At 38.4% G+C, this 20,551-nt stretch overlaps 1 protein-coding gene across 1 annotated transcript; it reads left to right on the top strand.

Moving 5' to 3' along the window:
* The first annotated feature begins 7,579 nt into the window (after positions 1 to 7,579).
* On the top strand, positions 7,580 to 16,006 carry LOC133997369 (retinol dehydrogenase 8-like). Its single transcript, XM_062436949.1, has 6 exons — positions 7,580 to 7,685; positions 12,970 to 13,131; positions 13,252 to 13,431; positions 13,691 to 13,784; positions 15,112 to 15,295; positions 15,779 to 16,006. The coding sequence occupies exons 1-6, from the start codon at positions 7,580 to 7,582 to the stop codon at positions 16,004 to 16,006; spliced, it is 954 nt and encodes a 317-aa protein (XP_062292933.1).
* The last annotated feature ends 4,545 nt before the right edge of the window (positions 16,007 to 20,551 follow it).

The raw sequence follows: 20,551 nt of genomic DNA on the forward strand, positions 1-20,551 counted from the left end.
TTCTGCACAAACTGTCAATTACAAAAACCACTCAATCACAGCACAAAAACTTTTCCAGAGCTATGAATTTAAATATTTGAGCACAGTAAACAAGCAGCTCAACACACCTTGTTTAGGTGAGGAGAAGAAAGGATTAACCCTTCTGCTACAGTACAACATGACAATAAAGGTTTATTTTCTTTCACCTGAATTTTGATCTTTCCTAAACACACAACCACAATGTTTCTCTCTGTATGGCACTACACCGGCATGAATGTGTTGATTATGGCGAGAAACACATTCATTCAGTTACTAAAAGATATACAAACCAATCAAGATTCTGCCCCCCCCCCCCCCCCCAATTGTGTACTTATAGGTAATTGCCTATAAAACTAGTAGAGCCTAGCCTCTTGCGTGTCAAAGACTTTGTGTAATTGCTTGAGTGACAATTTAGAGAACTGCTTGTTGGAAAACATTTAAAGGTCCAACTCTTTTAAAAGAATAATAAATATTGGATGTCACTAACATTTATCTAAAGGGGAGCGGGGTCAAAATTTGACCACTAACACCACATGTATCTTGGTTATCACGTCATAGTCATTGCACTAGTAACTCCTAATGGTTGGTTGAGGCACCACATGCACTTCTGCACACATTATAGAGCTTTGCTTGAAGGTGGAAAGAAGTGAGCCACATCGGTATCTATGCCACCCCGAGGTCAACAGTGGAATTATTAGTGTCAGAAGTTAATTGCACAGATAAATCCATACTAATTCTCATGTGGTAAAAAAAAAATGCTACTGCACTGCTCTCTATGGGTTGAAATATTAATTGTGTTGTCTGGCCACAGTCAGTGATGTCAGAGCAGGTGATTTTGATTTGACAGCTGATAGAAAACACCCGCTGTTACATCACAGATTGGGGTGTGGCCAGAAGTGCACCGTTCTTTACATTTTCAGCCTATACTTTCCAATCAACGCACAGGGGTTTTACTTTATGCCAGTCAATGTGCGCACTGAGGTTAAAAATGTAAAGCTCTGTTGTTGTTGACTACATACTGAAAGAGAAGCAGCAAACGTTGGTGAGGTCAGCTGTGTATCTCCTACCTAGCAAGACGTGTCCATCTGGCAGAAAGCTGCACTGGATAAATCTTAAACCAATTCTGATTTTCTCACCAAGCAGCACTTACATAACTTTCACTGCACTATACGACCATCACAGCATTTCAACGATTCGCACATTTCTCTGAGCATAAACCGTGACCTGCAGAATCGTCCAATATGAATATAAATGTATAGGTTACTGGCCTGATGATTTTATCGTGACAACTGTAGTTCTGGATGCAACTAGCTCTGAATGTAGCAGAAGGGCTTTAAACCAAACAAATGAGGGTTTAGCTACGTTATATTGGCTATGATTTAAGAATCCGTTTTGAATACTTTGGATACTTTGGAAGCAATAAATTGTTTAGGTCAAGCTCACAGCTACCTGAACGTACAAGTTACATACAGACAGTGAGCCAGGAAAGAGACTGAAACACCCGAGGCCAGACTGTTACATGCTTGACCGTAACTTCACCACATTTCTTGAATGTCTATGATCATAATTCACAGCCATACCGCTGACAGCCAGGTGTGTGACCGTAGTTGACAGTAAGCTAAAAACCGAGAGTGATGTGTAACTGAAGACTGTTAAGTAAGGGTGTTATGAAAGAGTTCACCAGTCCACCAGCCGCAGAGAAACGTAAGATCAAAACAGAAGTCACATTTTACCATGTGTATGGGTATGCGTGTTGTTATCTCTCGTTGCAAATCTGTGTTTCTCTTTACCAGGAGGGTTATTTACGAATAAATTCTTATTTACAAGGACGTTTTCTCTGACTGCCAGGTGTGAAAGACCCTACAGGGTTCACACCCTGCCCTTATTTGACCCCTGATGACCTTAAAGGTCGAGAGGTCACATTAGTCACTTCAGTAATGACCTTCACAGACGGACTGATGGAGAAATACCACATGAGGTTTGACCCAGTATGTGTCAATGTTACTACATGATATAGTGGGATAATAATACTTCAGAGAGCCTAACGACCTCTGAAAAACTGTCTTCACTTTTCACTGTTCTAAATCTAAGTTTTCTACATATTTATTGACACATGCCAGTATTAACTATAATAAATAGCTGGCACTCACGTTTTTTTGATTATGATCAATACAAAGCTAGATTTTTAATAAAGACTGAATGGCTTGTGGGGCATAATATAAATATTTTTCAGCTTTATCAGCATATTCTTAGACAGAGCAGGTGGAGGCAACATGGTGGAGTCTTTGCCAAGTCACCTGCCTGCCAAGTCTTTGACTCTCACAATGAACTGCTGGTGTCCTGAAAAATGCCAATTAACGTTGACTTGCAAATAAAACTGCTATTAAATGAGGAAAAATGCAGATTTAATTAAGTTAAGATGAAGTATGTGGTTTAAATACTTGTTTTTTGGGGCACCTATAGGAGGGGAGCTGTTGAAGTTGTGGGGCCTGTAAAGCCCATTGAGGATTATGATTGACTAAATAACCTAATCTCTGTGCTCTCTGGAACTTAAGATAATATCGCACTATCTCCCCTGACATATCTCTACTTGAGGTGAGATCAAGAAAAAATCTGGCCTCGCAACAATGCAATATGTTGTTTTTGTACAAACAAGATATAACATGTTAATAAGTGAGTTTTAGAGTGGTAGGCATATTGTGTTACCTTTGAACAGAGCCAGGCTAGCTCTTGGCTCCAGCTTCATATTTATCATAAAAACCTAGGAGTGGTATCAATCATCTCATTTAACTTATGGGCCAAACAGAGTATTTCCTAAAATCTTTAAAGGGCCAGTGTGTAGAATTTAGAAGCATCTAGTGGAACAGACTTCGTAGAAATTAAATTAAATATTCATAAATATGTTTTAATTAGAGTATAATCACCTGACAATAAGAATTGTGTTTCTGTTATGTTAGAATGAGCCCTTTATATCTACATAGGGAGAGGGTCCTCTTCCATGGAGCCTGCCATGTTGAAACAACATGTTTCTACAGTGGCCCAGACTGGACAAACCAAACACTGGCTCTAGAGAGGGCCTTTTACATTTTTCACAAGTTTTGTGGCCACCATGGTTTCCCCTACACGCTTGGAAGGGGAGGGGTATTCATTTGGTTGAAATCTGCAACCTCAACCTTTAATTTTTCCTTTAAGATAACATGGACAAGACCTTCTAAAAATGGAAATTTAAACATCTATAATTCCACGACAATCCACAAACTCCATCTGCAGATGAAGATCATTTAATTTGATTGAGAGTTCCAAAACAGCTACTAAATGGACACTGAGGTGAGACTGCTTTGTCGACTGCTGTTTCCAATCTCAATGTGAATGAACTTTGAAACCGTGTTATATTGAGCTGAACAAATAAACTTGACTTAAAACTTGTATTGAAAATTAAATTAGTACCTCAACATTTAAGCAAAAAATAAAGCATTTGAAAGTCAATTAAATATTTGAGAATCTGGTCTGTCCTCATGCTTAAGGTCCAAGCAGGTTAATAAAGACACTACTTTTGATTCCTCAGATGGCCCGAAGTCAGTGATCAATCAAAAGATAAATCAGCATAGTCATTCATAAAATGTACCTACTTAAACACATTGATGCACACATGCACTTATCCCTATAAACAATGACACTAGACTCTAAAAGCCTTTAAAGTCCTGTTCATATGGTTCCAGTGCATTCTCCAGGGCCTGCTGTGTACTGTAACTATCCCCAGTACAGTTCAGCACAGCTCACTTTAATTTGCCTCAGTCTGTTCCCCATTACCCAGCTGCACAGGTTAAATATCCTGTATGCCGCTGTATGAGAGCACAGACTGATGCAGCAGGTATGGCAGAACAAGTCTAGGCATATAGACCTGTGCCTTTTAACTGTCTAGTAAATGTGCAGCGGGCTCAAGGAGCCCAGAACGAGCCAGTTCAGTTCAGTAAGCTTTAGTCCTGCATGACCTGGCATGACAAAATCATCTGTCAAGTGAGCGTAAAAATCCAATTTTTCTGGAGGATACATGAAAAATGACTAAGGGAGTTTTTTTGTTGGGGAGAGGGAGGTGTTTTAAGGACGTTTATATTAAAAACGTTTATATCATCAAATCAAAACACTGTGACACCGATGTGGCCAATAGTGAGTGAATTTGCAAAAAATATCAAAATGTATGATGTCAAGGATGGTTAGGAGCAGTTTCACTTAGTTTCCATCAGCTCATGAGGGCCAGGAGAGGTGATGACAACTGATGTGACAGTGACAGTAAAAAAAAGAAGGGAGGGAGGAAGGAAAGAAAGAAAGAAAGAAAGGGAGTGAAGAAGCATAATTAAACTTCTTCTGTACAAAACAGCGGCTAAAATATACAATTATACAATAAAAGACTGAATTATTTGCATTGTTTTAAATAAATAAACAATTAAACCTACCTGCCCTTGAGGTGTAAAACACCGAGAGGACCAGAAGTAGCAGCCATGTCTCACGCACTGAGCTCCATCGATCCATCTTTTTGCATTTGAGCCTATCGATACAGCGGCCAATAATTCCCTCGTGGCCCGCCTGCACTGCGCGGGACACCTGCAATCAAGAGGCACTTTAGTATCTGCACGCGAGAGATATCAGTCGAGGAACTGCCTCGCGCATGTGCGTCTTTACGCAAACTCCAGCTGGCAATTAAGAGCGCGTGTGCATCAGGTTGCAGATTAATTTGCTGATAAATGACATTGAGCAGCTCTTTTTAGTCCTGACTCCTGTGGTTTTACTCTGGGTGGACGGATGAAGAAAGGAGACCAACGGGGGAAAAAGTTCCCTAATATCAGAAGGTCTTTCCTTCACCCTCTGAGAACTTTCCTCACTTTCTCTCCCCTCCTCCCTCCCCTCTCATCCCCTCTCCTCCCCTCCTATCCCATCCCGGATAACCCCTCCCTCCCCGGAGAGGCTCGTGGGTGCAGAAGGATAATTACCCCTTGTCTAATTATTAGCATCATCATTGTCTGAGTGATTTAAGGAACTGTGTCATGTCTCTTTCTCTGTCGCGCGTATTGGCACGCGCGTACCGGCACATCCACATTGTAACGGGCGCACGCACATAAATATTAATGCTTAGATATAAACCCGTCAGCAAAGTTTCTATGTGGGACCTAATACAAAACATCCAACATGAACAATGAATGCTTGTGACATTTCATTTGCTTCTTGCTCTATTTCAGGCACACACACACACACACACACACACACACACAAACACACACACACACACACACACACACAAACACACACAAACACACACACACACACACACAAACACACACACACACACACACACACACACACACACAACACACACACACACACACACACACACACACACACAAAGCATGCTAGGACAGGACAACTCTGCTGTCCAACTAATAAAAATATGCTGCTGCAGATTCCAAATTCCAGTGCCTGTCTGTCTTTGCCCACTCCGCTCTCTCTAGACTCACACACACACACACACACACACACACACACACACACACACACACACACACACACACACACACACACACACACAATACTCTTCTTATAGGCACAATAAAAAAAACAAAATCTGCTCCCTGCTCTCTACTTTAAGATTTTATCGTTCTTTATCCCTAATGTGGAAAAGTTTTAAAAAGCCAGTATCTCTCACAGGGAGGCATCAGGAACCTTTTTAGGAGTTTTTAGGAGATGTTTATGAGGTGAAAAAGGCCGACAGAGTCTGAGCTCAGTACATGCACACACATGCATACATACACATGTATAGTTATATGAACAGGTCTCCACTGTACTGCTACAGCTTTCCATTAAGATAATCTGTTTTGACAAGGGAGATATTTATATACCTTTTAACTTAGATCATTGGTAGCAGGAGCAGGTGACTCATGACAGAATGCAACTGTATAATCAAATAAAATCAAATGAAATCCAAATGTATTTATATAGTTATATATCAGGTTTTATGTGTACAATTGTAACAAAATGCACTATACTTAAGCAAGTGAGGAAGTATCTGTTTTAAATCTAGATAAATTAAGGAAAACGACTTACAACAACTAAAAGGACTATCTAAAACTGTGTAAAAAAAATGGACATTATTAAACTTGTATATGAAAGAGAGGGAAAGATTAAAGGCGCTGATTTTCGCTTAAGTTTTTGTACAGTCTAAATTAGAAAAAATGGAAACCTAATTATTTCCTTGGTAATCATAATCCTCCATACCAAAAGAAAACCGGTCAGAGGATACATTGCTTGATCAGGAACATTACATAGTTGCACGTATATGAGAATTGGAAGGAGATACTGTTGTTCTTTGTGCCATTTGGTGCCATACTGCAGCAAAAGTTCATGAGCATGTGCGTTTTTGATGAGTGCAAAAGCATTACAACATTCAACCTATCTGTGTTTCTGTAAATATATTATGGTTTCATAATTGCTGTAATGTTTAGATAGTAAAATAATGCAGATTATGACCCGTGTTTTATGATAAAGGCTATTTAAATCTACTGTTTAATAGTTTTTAAAAGATGTTTTGGTGACAGCAGTACATTGTATTCAGGAACATACAGGCTGACTTTTTTTTTAAGGAAGAAAATAGATTCCAGACATATTTCCAAAGACCCTCCTGCTACACGTAGGTTGTCCTAAACTTATGACTGGCAGCTATACTAATGTGTGTGTGTGTGTGTGTGTGTGTGTGTGTGTGTGTGTGTGTGTGTGTGTGTGTGTGTGTGTGTGTGTGTGTGTTTGTGTGTAGCATGTGTTTGATCCTTTATGCCAGTGGTTCTCAAAGTGGGATCCAGGGACCCTCAGGGGTCCTCAGCAAAGGATTAATAATTTATTTTCACTATTGTTCCATCCATAATTAACACAATGAGAGAATTTATGACTATTTTGGTAATGAATTTCATCATACTTTCTGTAATAAAACCTGTAATAAAACACAAATCTTATCAGATGGGGGTCTTTGCTCTAATTTGTGCCAGTTTGGGGTCCTCGACATAAAAACGTTGCTTTACACTAGCCACAAATATAACTTTTCTGACTCTGCCAAAGTTTCATGTGGCATCATCGTCCATAATGTATCCAGATTTTCTCTTGGCCAGGAAGTGATCTCATTCATATTTACAGCAAATTGAAAAGTTGTATTGACCACTGGGCGGCGCCAAATCTCTTTGACTTTTTAATATCGATGTAACTCAAAATTGTTTCTTATGTGTTTGTTGTTCATACTTTTAAATACACAGCTGGTCGGAAAACAGGCGTCAGATTAGATTTATAAGAGTTTGAAGTATTGTCCCGTCGTGAAACTAAATATTACTACAAGACCAACCCGGGACCTTGTCCCGGTTAGATAATCTCAGTGCTCTTGCGTTGTGGCTGTGCGCCCTGTCCATGTGACGCTCTCTCTGATCCTCTTACGGTGGCTCTCACCCCAGATCACCACTCATCCTGCTGAGTTGGTGGTCTGCTGGTGTCTCACTTTTTCTAACACAGCGGACAGTGCGGCGGAGACATGGCGAGTCCTGGCCAGAAAGTGGTGCTCATCACCGGCTGCTCCTCCGGTATCGGTCTGAGGATGGCCGTGATGCTGGCCAATGATGAACAGAAGCGCTACCACGGTAGGTGTCAGTGTGTGTGTGTGTGTGTGTGTGTGTGTGTGTGTGTGTGTGTGTGTGTGTGTGTGTGTGTGTGTGTGTGTGTGTGTGTGTGTGTGTGTGTGTGAGTGTGACAGAGAGAGAGGGAGAGAGATTAATATTGATTAAATAGTATAAATAAGCAATTTCTCCATGATTTGTTTAACTAAATGTAATTTCTGTCCACTTTATGTGTATAAAATGGACTTAATATAAGGTAAGACGCTTACATAATGACTTGAAAATGTTCATAAGAGTATTACATAGTCCACATGATTATGTAGATTAATGCTGTAGGCTATCTCTGCTTGTGTGCATCTCATTGCAGCAGAGTGATCTATCTACCACTGACTGAAACTGTATTTGCAGTGCTTTAAAAGTTAAAAACATTTAAACTCATACTGAATGTTCATTGCTTCTTACAATAGCACTGAACAGGTTTTACCTTGTGTGTTTAAGAAACACACTCCCAATTTCGGATGACATCTAGCTCTCACTCCACATGGCTTGAATGTACTAAGTTGTTTTGGACAAAAGCATCTGCCTAATAGATGTAGTGTAATGTTTAAAAAAAACTCCATTTGAACCAGATTACAGAAAAACAAAAGAGGATTCAGTTCAGACACAACACTGGAGATGAAGGCACATGAAATGGAAGGAAATAACACAAATATAGAGTGAGGCAGATTCTCTACTGATATCTGAAGAGGAAACTCTGTCACCTACAGTATTTCCTCTCTCCATAAGGGAGGTCAAAGGTCACAGGTAGCTTTCGTATAGGCATGTCAGAGGCTTTTTCTTTTTGGTGTCTAGCAGCAATAATGATTTGGAGATTGTAACCAAAAATACTCATATTTTCCCTGATACTATTACTTGTTTCTTGCATGACAACACTGTATTGATACTTAGCCTTCAAGACATACCAATATAGAACCAGGAAATTCAACCTACTTCCAATCAGAGAAAGCCACAATTTAAATGTATAGGAAAGCGTTCAACACCTCACCATATTGCCATATTTTTCAGACCGGCCACAGTGCATAAATTTGATCTTTTTTTAGATGCTGGATCACTTCCCTGAGTCATGAAGTGAGACGGGGCAGTTGCAGATGTTTTGTAACTTCTGAATAATTATCCTGCAGTATGATAGTGACAAAAGATGTAGGCTAATCCTGTAATTTTCAGACAAGAAATGTTGCAATCATTGCATCAAATTGTGTTGTTAATTGAAAACAGAACTCACAAACATGTGTGCCAAGGGGACAAGGAGCAGCATCATCTGGTAACTAATAGAATCAACATTGAAATACAGTCTGCTACTTTTCACTGTAGAAAAATAAGTACATCACCATGTTGAGTATAATCTGAGACTGTTTGAACTGTAGGCTTCCTCCCACTGTTCATCTGTTAAAACAAACCCCAAATCCTCCTCTAAAGCAGCTTTAAGCTACACACTGTCAATCTTTGATAAATACCATTTATATAATTGCATTCTTCTTCAGCACAATAATCCTTGTACTGTACATCATAACATGAAGTAAAATATAAGGATGTTGACAAAAGACAGGAGTAAAATCAAGTAAATATAAGCATGCTTTTGTCATATTGAGATCCAGTTTTCATTTACCTTTACGGTCCTTTTTTTATGGTCCTCTTAAAGGCTCATACTAGTGATGTTTTATGTTTTAGCCCATTACTATTACAAATCATATATACTTAAACCATTTAGCAAAACATACTGCTGTGTTTTGGAAGTATTGTTCTCCATTTATTTTTGAAAGTTGCAATATAACATTTCTGTTACATTGAATAAAAAATGACACAACTCAAGAAGTTTTACTGCTAATTAATGATTTTTACCTACATGGAAATGAATGGCATTGTGGTTTCATGCATAAATGTAAGAATCGTTATAAAAATGCAGACCTTTATAGCATGCATTTTTTATTTAAAGGGCTGAAGGTTTTTAACCTAGAGATGAAATAAAGATGAAGAGATGGAAGACAAGTTGGTTTTGCTCACAAGTCTCTTTTTAATCATTTAAGGACAAGCTCGAGAATCCCAGATTAAGGACAAGCTCCTGCCAAACACATAGTTATGTCTCTGATCCCAACTTAACCTTTAGCCACCCTTACGATACATGTAACACCAGACAATAGCTAAAGCCCTATTACAGCCTCGCTCAAGCTAATTATCACCTGACTCCATTGTGGATGAGAGGGTTTGCTAGTGAGGGCTATTCCTGGACAGGTGTGACAGGTGACATGGCAGGACACTAATGCTGATATGTAAACTGGTTGCTTTAAGAGTAGCTATGTTAAGGCTGCTTAAGATTATCTTCACTACACCGACTTTCTTTATCATCAGTGTTTCCATTATTAGTGTTATTTCAGACAGTTATTCAGGGGGGTGAATCAAGGAAAAAACAGTCCATAGGCGTGACTCAGGAAGGGACGTATGTGAACACAAGTTCCTCTGTGTGTGTTTGTGTATACCTTACCCTCCATTCTCACCTATAAATGCCTTTCCGTCTGGACAATACTTTTTTTGCGTCTCTCCCTTGTAGTTCTCTTTGACCTTTACTCCTTTGTTTCCGTTCATCCCTATAACAGGAAATATACACAAAGACAGGATCACTGAAGTTAGAAATTCTCAACTAAAACTCTACAAACATACATATGTGCAGACAAACATAACATGTCTTGATGCTGCATCAGGAATCTGGTCAATTATTTTTGTATATGCAGTAGACACATAATATAACAATAATAATAATCATCTTTATTCATAGGGAACTCTTCAAAATCCACATTACAAAGTGTTCACGAGGGCAGCAAAATGAAACACCAATCATAAAATCATTCAGTGTCACATAAAACAAGAGAAAATCTAAAAAAAAAAACCTCTGCCCAAGGATCTCAAAGTACATAGGAGCTCATATAGTACTAAAAGGTCAGAGATACAGCAGGGAGAGAGGCCATGAAGAGCCTTAAAGGTAATCAGTTAGATCTTAAAATAGATTGTAAAACATACTGGAAGCCAGTAAAGAGGCGCGGTGGAGTGGTGTTATCAAGTCTCTTGGTTCGGGTTAAAAACCTGGCAACTATCAGATTTTTGGTTCAGGCAAGTAAAAAGTCAGAAGACGCATGAGTCTACACAACATAACATGATGTTTGCGTTTATTGGTAACTTGTATGAGTCCACATGCAGTTTGAGCCAGTGAACTCAGTGGGACACTCCAGCATTGATATTGTCTTTTTGTGACATCATTTACCTGAGCAGCTTGCCTGATCACATTTCTATTTACAGCAGGAGTCTAATGGCGTAGTGCTGAAGCTGCAGGGAGGGAAAGAGTGTTACATCTATCCACAAATACACTTGGAAGCTGCCCATTGAAATAATGGCATAATTACCTGCACATTACACGTAGATGCAAGGCTATTGGTGACAAGATTAAGGTCTAGACACAGTACAAAGTGATCTGACTCAAAGTGGATTTCAGTAACTTAACTTGCAGTCTCATGTGTTACTTTTTGTATTGAACATGTGTGAGTTGCTAATGAGTTGTTGGTTAAGTGCCTAGCTTAGTGGCACTTTACAGTAAATGCTGAGCAAATAATAATATTAATTCACTACCCCCACTCATTATGTGAAACTATAAAAATATAGACCCACACTACTCTGCCTTCCCTAATGGGATTTCTGTAACAGCAGAACATTTTTTGATTTTGGGTGTTTTATATCAACAATGTTCTATCCTCTATCTTTGTGTCATTAACCATACAAATCGGAGTTAAAAAGACTTTAATAATAATTGTACCTCTTGAACAAGTATAAATAAAGACTAAAAATCTACAGCCCTAATAGCAGCTCTGTGAGGTTGTAGTGCGACACATCCTAATGTTAGCATGCTAACATGCTCACAGTGACAACGCTAACATTCCACATATTTATCAGGTACAATGCAATGCAAGCATGCTAACATTTGCTGTTTAGAACTAAACACAAAGAACAGCTGAGAATAATGAGAGTGTCATTAGTTTTGCAGGTATTTTGACCCATTTTTAAAATTAGGTGTCGGGGTTATTATAGCAATAGTAGACAGATGACAGGAAATGGGGGAAGAGAGAAAAGGAAAATAACAAACAACAAAGGTCTCCCAGAACTTTGCATAACATTGTAGTTGTGTGGTGAGTCTTAACCAGAAGGCTGCTGGCATGTGCCCACATTGAATTTTTTAACCTGATGGTAACACTTGATGAAAAGTTAAGTGGTCACCAAAGTTCTTACAATTCACTCTGAAGAGAAAATAAATGTATTTTCCGAATTTCATGGCAGTCAACCCAACGTTTGGGGGACATTCAGCTCAAAACCACAACTCAACCTCAAGGTGGTGTTCAAGGAAAGGTCAGGGGATCACCAAAGTCAATAGTCGTCATTTTCTGGGAACCAAACAATGAAAACATTTTAAATTCATGATTGTTCCTATCTGTGAAGTAGATGTTGAGATATTTTACTGGATAAGTGAAAACATTGAACTGATGGTACTAGATGTAATCAGCCAGGTCACCAGAGTTAATATAATTAATGCCCTGGGGACTATGAATGGCTGCAGAGTTTCATCGCAATTCATCAAATTGTTGTTGAGATAATTCAGTCTGAAACAAAGTGGTGGACAAACAGACCACCATTGTTGTCCATAAAGCCACACTGCTAGTGAGGTTAAACACATAGAAAGTAATAAACTATATTTTTCAGAACTGTTGATTCTTCCTCAGCTAAATGTATATCTACTACTGTACTGGATACTACAATAACTTCTCAGGATCCTAAAACATTTTTTTAAACAGTTTAGAGCTTTGGCTAAGATTCATGGAAAGTGCTGTTAAATTCTCACAAAAAATATGATTTAATCTTAGTTTATATAAAATGGTGTTCAGATATTATTGGCTACAACAGCAGGTACCAATTTAGGTTAGAATGTGCCCATAAAACCGCAGGAACCTTTTTCAGCTTTTTAGAGAGTAATTAAAAAACACTTAATCTCTGTAGCTCCCAGCTTTATTCAACTCTATTCATATGGCTAATTAGTGTAGGGAAGGCACATCATTGTTTCCCATTTGTATATCATTCCACACCAGCATAGTGTTGCCAAAGCAAATCAATACTTAAGTCAAGATGACGCAATACATCATTTAATGATCTCAGACATTCACTCAGCACTCAGGTCTTTCTTTTTTTCCACCCTTTGTCACCCATCTGTCCACAGTCATAGCCACGATGCGTGATCTGAAACGTAAAGATAAACTGGTCGAAGCTGCTGGGGATGCATATGGGAAAACTCTGTCCCTGGCCGTACTGGACGTCTGCAACGATGAGTCTGTCACACAGTGTATCAACGGCATCAAAGATCGTCACATCGATGTCCTCAGTAAGTAAAAGTGAACGCATCCCCAATGTGGTGCATAATGGATCACTACATTATAGAGGTAATGCTGATCATTCAGTGTCTTTCCTGTCTTCTTTGTGCTCCCCTTCCTCTCTTAACCAGTCAATAACGCAGGTATCGGCCTGGTTGGTCCAATAGAGAGCATCCCTATCGAAGAGATGAAGAAAGTGTTTGAGACCAATTTCTTTGGGGTGATCCGCATGATCAAGGAGGTGATGCCTGATATGAAGAAAAGGAAAGGAGGACACATCATCGTGGTCAGCAGTGTCATGGGACTGCAAGGTGAGCAGAGACAGAGTGAAGGGAGAGGAGGCGGGACGGGGCGTTAAATAGCAAAGGGAGAAATAACAGGTCCCTTAGGTCTAAGTTGACGGATGAATGAGTGGATGACGGACGAATGGAAGAGGTGTTCATGACAAGGACACTAATGGAGTTCAAGTACTCATGTATGCCTTTACAGAATGTCTTTATCAAACAGTGAAGAAGAACATTTATACATGTTGCCTGAAAGTAAGATTTTAACTGCATTTTCTTTCTGCAGGAGTGGTATTTAATGACGTGTATGCAGCTTCCAAGTTTGCCATGGAGGGCTTCTGTGAGTGTTTGGCTGTGCAGCTTTTGAAGTTTAATGTCACGTGAGTATTGCTGCTAATGCCATTGTTATTTACAAAGCAGTAAAAGAGATTCCCTGACCCCCCCCATCTAATAATATTCTTCATTAATGATGTATACATTGGTTATTTTTATATATTTAATTAATCTATACATTTTTTTAGTTCATAAAATAAGGATGAATGGTCATCTCAAGTCCTGAGAGACCCAAAGTCCTGTCTTCCAGTTTTGTCTTATGAGCAGTTTTTAAAAGCCTCTGTTTGTACAAGATAGAAGAACTGGAACCTGATCGCCAATTATATTTAAGTTAATTAAAATTATTACCCTTGTACCACCAACTGTTCTAGACTGCATTCAGACCTCTTAACGCTGCCCACCTCCGAGATTTTTCTTCAATGAGTGAAAACTAAATGTCTATTCAGTCTGAATATCAGGCTAAGACAGCTTTGCCTGCGAAACATGGGCTGCAGGAAATGTAATGATTATGAGCTTGACATCCACACATCCATACATTAGTCTCATCCTTTCAGTACATTTCTGTGCTCATTTTGCTCATTCATGTGTGCTCAGAGTATGCAAATAAAATCTTTAAAATAGGATGTTTCAAAGCTGTATGGTAGTTCAACAATATAAGACACGTGTCCAAATTCATGCAAGGGGGTGGGTGTTGGAGGGTTAATAATTTATTTATTCAAGTTACTGCAGATATTCTGTCAATTAATTATTTCAGTTAGGCCTGTCACAATAATTATGTTGTCGACTTATCGTACATGACGTATTTATCAACATCATCATGTCTATATATGGACTTATTGTATGATAAATGGACATGACCATCATTTTTTTACCTCGATATTGCCACAATTCACATTAGCAGCTAAGAGGCTATTCATGTCAAATTGGCTAAGCAAGTAGTTTCCTCCATTCCTCACTGTGCACATCCTGAGTGGAGACAGCAGAATATTTTGATTGTAATTATATGGAATTAAAGGTAAATACCTCTGTCCCGGCCCAAAATGGCATTGTGTGTTTTTAACAAAAGTGAAGCACCCCCCGCCGCCTTGCATTGTTATGCTATTATTTTATCATCAGTGGTATAAAACAGGCTTCAAAAAACAATGATATTGTTTATCGCGATCATTTCTGAAACAGTATATCGTCCAACAAAAGTAGCTATCATGACAGGTTATAGTTTCAGCACTAGGTTTATCCTCGACAACGTTTCCTCCATATAAAGAAACTGTTATTCAGTTCTAGTCTTCTTGTTCTCCTCATTTGGTTTACAATTTAACCTGCTGGTATGTTCATCTCTCCCATCGCCTTCAGTTTACTGTGTGTCTGTCTCCTCAGTATGTCTCTGATAGAGCCGGGTCCGGTGCACACAGAGTTTGAGGCGAAGATGATTCAGGATGTGAGACAGAAGGAGTTCCCTGGAGCCGATCCTGATACAGTACATTACTTCAAGAACGTCTACCTTCCCTCTTCTGTGGACATCTTTGAGACACTGGGACAAACACCCGATGACATCGCCAAAGTAAGTTCACAAGTAGTCTTCCTCAATGTGTCTCAGCTAAGGCTGGGCAATAAATTGATATTACATCGATATTGTGATATTTTATAGATATTGTCTTAGATTTTGGATATCGTAATATCGTGATATGGCATAAGTGTTGTCTTGTCCTGCTTTTAAAGGCTGTACTACAGTTAACTGATGTAATTTTCTGAACATAACAGACTGTTCTAGCTGTTATATTATCTGTCTTTATCCACTTAGTCATCATATCCACATTTCTGATGATTATTTATCAAAAATCTCATTGCATTAATATTCTGTGAAAGCACCGTTCGTCATCACTACAATACTGTCAAAATATTGTACTGATGACAATATCGATATCGAAGTATTTGATAAAAAATATTGTGATATATGATTCTGTCCATATCGCCCAGCCCTAGTCTCAGCCTGTATCTTCAAGTCTAACCTCAAACCTTTTCTGTCGATCCTTGCTCTCTGCAGTGCACCAAGAAAGTGATCGAAGCAAGCAGTCCGCGTTTCCGCAACATGACCAACCCCTTGTACACGCCCATCGTAGCACTGAAATACGCAGATGAAACCGGTGGCCTGTCTGTCCACGCTTTCTACCACATGCTCTTCAACCTGGGTCCTCTCATGCATGTCAGCATGACCGCCATGAAGTACCTCACGTGTGGATGTCTGAGGAGCAGGACGGTGTCACCAAACTAGACACTGCTGAAACTGTACTACAAATTTGAACAGCACAATCTCCCCTGAGCGTATAGACCAGAATAAAGACCTGTGCTACCTCGACTTAAGTTGTCAGAGCCGGATCATAAAGAGCATGTTATACCAACTTACAATACCTGCCCAAAGGTAATGGAGCAAGTTACTTTGTCACATTTTTGTTTTTAAATCGCTAATACTTACATGCAGACTTTCCAAATGTTAATCCTTTGTGACCTGCCATATTTCCTGCTGTATGCAGTATCTATTGTAATGAACTGTTCACTTCATGTTCTTATCTCTTTGTAAAACTGTAGCTTAAGGTAAGGTAAGGAATGAATAGATACCAAGATGCCACACCTGGGTCCAGTTGAGTTGAAATATTATCTGCAACAGTTATACGATTTGTCTTAGCCAACCCAGAGTGCCAAATGAGTAGGGTTAGCACTCATGAGACAGCAAACTGTAGCTTGATTTTATTATTTCATCCCTATAGTCCCAGATAAGTTGGTATTTTAATTGGTTTTAAAACTCTGATTGGTTCAGAAAAATTATCCGACACCCTGTACATTTGAAGCCTGTGTATTTTGATGTACGTACACATTTTTAAAATTTCGTCAGAGTACTGGAAAAACTATTTTGGCATTAAAATTTGTAATTTCTATCTTCCATGAGTTTCATTAATGCTTCTGATGGATTTCAGTTAATACACACATTACGACAGCAAGACTTTATTAGCTACATACACACAAACTCCCTCATTATAGAAAAGACTTGTATCTGGCAGTGTCTGTCATTTCTTTTAGGTTGATATTACAGCCTGAATGATACTGGACTTTTGAGGATGATACAGATGTCAATATTTGACAGTTTAAATATGTTGATTGGGCTTATCATTCTCAAAAGTAAACAAAACATACATCTGGTGTATAACATTTGCATATAGTTTTTCTAAGTGATGTGATAGAACTCCACAGGAGGTTTTTTTGTTTTTATTGTTTTTTTGTTTAACACAATCTGGCCATTACAATAACAAGTAACAGGTTAGATGTAATGTACAAACTGTACAACACTAAGCTATTACAACTATTACGAAGCAGTAGAAATAAGGAAAAATGAATACCATTTTGAAACAAAAATTATCTAAAAAGAAAGGTTGGAGTTTTGGAGTCAGAAGTGACTATATTTAACTTCCTGCGACCATGCGTCCTCATATGGGGACATTACTTTTTGAGTTGCTGGACCTCATACTTCATTCTGGTCAATTTTGACCTGTTGTCCTCGTTCATATGCATCTTTTTGTGCCACCTAGTGGTAGCAAAGGCACAATGCATTAAAAACGACATGGCAGGCATCTTGGCCAAGTCAATGACCAGCTGATCCCCAGACAAAAGTGGACCAGGTTCAAAACCTTTCTAATTTTATGGTTGAAACTTGTTTATTTATGCTTAATAACGTTTGTAGTTTGATATGCTATACAAATTTGACTAATTTTAGCAATAGCAACAAGCTCTGCCTGGTAGTCTGTCAGCACTTGTCAGCATTCATTATGAATTGGTTCCAAATTGTATATCATTCATTTCTTTGTGTCCTTCCTATGAGTTGGGCGCCGGCCAATTGACAGTGAATGTAAACCCTTCAACTTTCGACAAGCACATAACCTGAGGCTGCTCTCTGATCGGCTTCTTTCTGTTTTCCCACGGGGCGCATCTCAGTGCGAAATAAAAGACCCGACCCGATTTACACCCGGGGCTTTTCCCACTCGTGTTATGAGAAACGGAGTTGGCTAGCTGGATGTTGTGTAAGTAGCTCCTTTTATTGCTTTTCCTGTTTGCTGTTAAAAACGTCAGCACCGAAACCCTGTGGACAACGACGGAGGTCCAAGACCTAAAACATCTGTCAGAAAAATGGAAACGACACTAAAAGAGCGCACATGAAAGTGTTGACTGTTCAGGAAACATCTCAGCAGAACTGGAGGATAAGGCAGCTGAGACCGAGCCTGAGCATGGTTAAGCTGCGTTCCCACCAAACGCGATTTCGCCCATGCGAGGTGGCAGGATTACCTGGTAAATTCTGTAAATATGTTTTTGTTGCTTGTTTGCAGCTATTGGTTAGCATCTATGAACGTTAGCATTAGCATAGCGCCAGTTAGCATAGTCACATGTCTAAAGCCCTCACGATCTCCTTGAATTTATTACTTTGATCAAACAAACTTACATACATATTTGTGGTTTTCAGAGGTCACACTGAAGACCAGCAAGAGAAGCAGTCGAGTCAGGCGGCGAATGAGAACCTTGTTCCATCGTGTCGGCAAAATGCCTTAAAAAAGAGCCACTTGATTATTTTTTCATTGATCATTACTTACATTTTGTTAATTTTTCATTGTTTTTATTGTTTCAATAATGACTTAGTATCTCAAAATAATGAGCTACTATTTCAAAAAAATCAAACAATATATATACAATATAAGATCATCAGCATAGCCTCAAATAAAAAGAATAATGATTAATTATAGTGGACTTAGAAGCTAATGATAATCACAATACTGTTGTAACATAGATATTTACTGAGGCTCATGTGTCTACAACTGTATGAGAAGAGAGAGAGAGAAAACAATATGCATGTACGAGATCTGTGACAGAAAGCACACAAAGGTGACATTAAAGTTACGTTAGCTTGGTTTGGTTCAGTGAAAAAGAGTAAAGGCGGCTTCAAGGCAGATCTTTCTGACTATAACTCTTTATAATTATCATTTTCTCTATCTACCTTTCTTTCCTCTGACCTCCTTGCTCTCCCAACTGGGGGTCATCCCTGTGTTCCCCCATTTCTAAGAAATGTTCCTCCCATCAAAACTAGGCCTAGTGTTTCCTCAGGCCTACATTCCCACAGTACAGGTATGGCCATTCCCTAATACACATAACGTGTTGATGTTTTTCATCCATGAAAACGCTTGAAAGACATGTGAAATTCTTTATTTTATTATTAAACTAGGAAAACATAGACACGCTCCCCAATGCTATTTCAAGGTACTGAAAAATAAAACAGACATTATGATGTTCTGGACCTTCACTTGCGGAAATTTACACATATTGGACCTCAGTGGATTTTAAATGAACACCCCTGTCCTAAATTAAGCACCACATGGTGTGAACAATAGATCTTGATTATTTTTTAAATAGGTGTAAATCTTATGAATGTGTATGTGTGTAATGTGTAAATTACACACATACACAAGTCGTGTTTGGACAGAGTCTGAGGAGAAGGAGGAGTGGAGAAATGTTCAATAATTTAAAATTTGTGGGCTTTTTTGATCACTTTTATATTTGCTTTGTGGTAAATGAACAGTGTTATGTGCTAATTGTGTTAATAAGGCGAAGACAAATGTTTCACACTGCATATTTAAACAGGATTTCCATATCAAGCTAACATTGCTAACGTCTTTTCTTTTCAACACTTTTTAACATCAGCAGCAGCCAATGTTAACTGTGCTGATTTAATGTGGAGATAAGATAACATTTGCTTGAACATGGTGACAGAGGTTTTTCTATAAAGGTGACTTTAGGAAGTTAACAAAACTGTGCTGATGATGCTATGTATGTTAACGTTAAGTATATGATAAATGAGTATACATGTTAATCTGTGAATCAGTGGGTTTGATGGACTGTAAAATAGAAACATGCCCAGAACTACTGAAGCTAACGTTATAATGTCTTAGTTTCATCAGCATCTGTGTCTAGTGTAGATATAGTCAAATAAATACAGTAGAAATCTATAATATGGCAACCACATGTATTAGTATTTACTCTGATCTTGTGGGATTCAAATAAATAATAAGGTCATGTATACACGTTGCTGGGTATTTAAAAATAAAAAGAATAAGATAGATAAATGTTCTTTTCTTATATCAAATAAAGATGGTATTTTAAATAAAGTGCATTACAGAAAGCTTTTGATTGTGCTTCTTAAATAAAGTGCTTAGTTTTTTGAAAAATAAAAAGAATCTCTGTTTACTTTTAAATTTAAGATTAGTGGCGCTTAACATTGCTGCTTTTAATAATGGCCGCTGTCTCATATGAGGCATTCAGGTCTTGAACATTTAGCTTTCTGTCCATTCTGGATTAAAAGCTCTATTTTCATTGTCCACTTTCCTTTACTTCGAGTATGCCATGTGAAATAGCTACCTCTTATCTGCCATCTCTCTGTCTCTCCTCTTTTCTCTGTGTGTATATCTCACTGACAGTCTGAATTCACAGGTTGTATTGGCTCATTAGCATCACCTGAGAAGATTGGCTGTGTACAGTGCCCTGTGAGTTTCCGAGGGTACCATAAAACTATCAAAACGTTTGATTGATTTTTGACGTTAACCAAAAATCTACTTTATTGACCATAATTTTGCTATCTGGGTAACGACTTAATAACTCAAAATAATGAAAAACGTACTCAAAACGATTAACTCAAACTAAATTCTTAGTATCTTAAAATAATGAAAAACTATCAAAATAATGTTAGTAATTAAAAAATAATCAGATACTATCTCAAAATAATGAG

This window comes from Scomber scombrus, chromosome 2 (assembly GCF_963691925.1).
Source record: "Scomber scombrus chromosome 2, fScoSco1.1, whole genome shotgun sequence".
NCBI lineage: Eukaryota > Metazoa > Chordata > Actinopteri > Scombriformes > Scombridae > Scomber > Scomber scombrus.